At 59.4% G+C, this 382-nt stretch overlaps 1 protein-coding gene across 1 annotated transcript in view; it reads right to left on the bottom strand.

Annotated features, from left to right (window-relative positions):
• Nucleotides 1–86: 86 nt before the first annotated feature.
• The window catches only part of LOC104412234 (syntaxin-1B), a gene marked incomplete at both ends in the record, with an annotated part of 2,223 nt that continues 1,927 nt past the window's right edge, over nucleotides 87–382 (bottom strand). The window contains 2 exons of the mRNA XM_010022878.1: nucleotides 87–224; nucleotides 311–382. Coding sequence (XP_010021180.1) covers nucleotides 87–224; nucleotides 311–382 — 210 coding nt within the window. The remainder of the gene's footprint in view (nucleotides 225–310) is intronic.

The raw sequence follows: 382 nt of genomic DNA, 5'->3' as shown, positions 1-382 counted from the left end.
TTCTTGGTGGTCTCCATGGCTTTGGATGGTGCCTGGATGGGTCTAAGGGGGTTCTTGGTGGTGTCCCCCCATGGCCATGCCCGTACCTGGCTCTCCACCAGCATGGCCATATCCACAAACATGTCGTGCAGCTCCCGGATGCTGGTTTCCAGCTTGATGATCTCGTTGTGTCGCGTCTCGATCTCGTTCAGCGCCTGTTTGGTCATCTGCGAGTCCATCTTGATCTGCATCGGAGACAGCGAGAACATCCCGTGGGGCTCCCGGTGGCTTCCAACACCCCCCTGTGGCCTCTTAGGTGCCCCCAACCTACGTCGTCGGTGAAGATGGCCAACTTCCCGCTCTCCAGCATGTCCTCCAGCTCCTCATTGGTGGTGGTGCGGCC

Source organism: Nestor notabilis, unplaced genomic scaffold (assembly GCF_000696875.1).
Source record: "Nestor notabilis isolate BGI_N333 unplaced genomic scaffold, ASM69687v1 scaffold24819, whole genome shotgun sequence".
Taxonomy (NCBI): Eukaryota; Metazoa; Chordata; class Aves; order Psittaciformes; family Psittacidae; genus Nestor; species Nestor notabilis.
The sequence above is the reverse complement of the archived record's forward strand: the minus strand, read 5'-3'. Positions and strand labels throughout refer to the sequence as shown.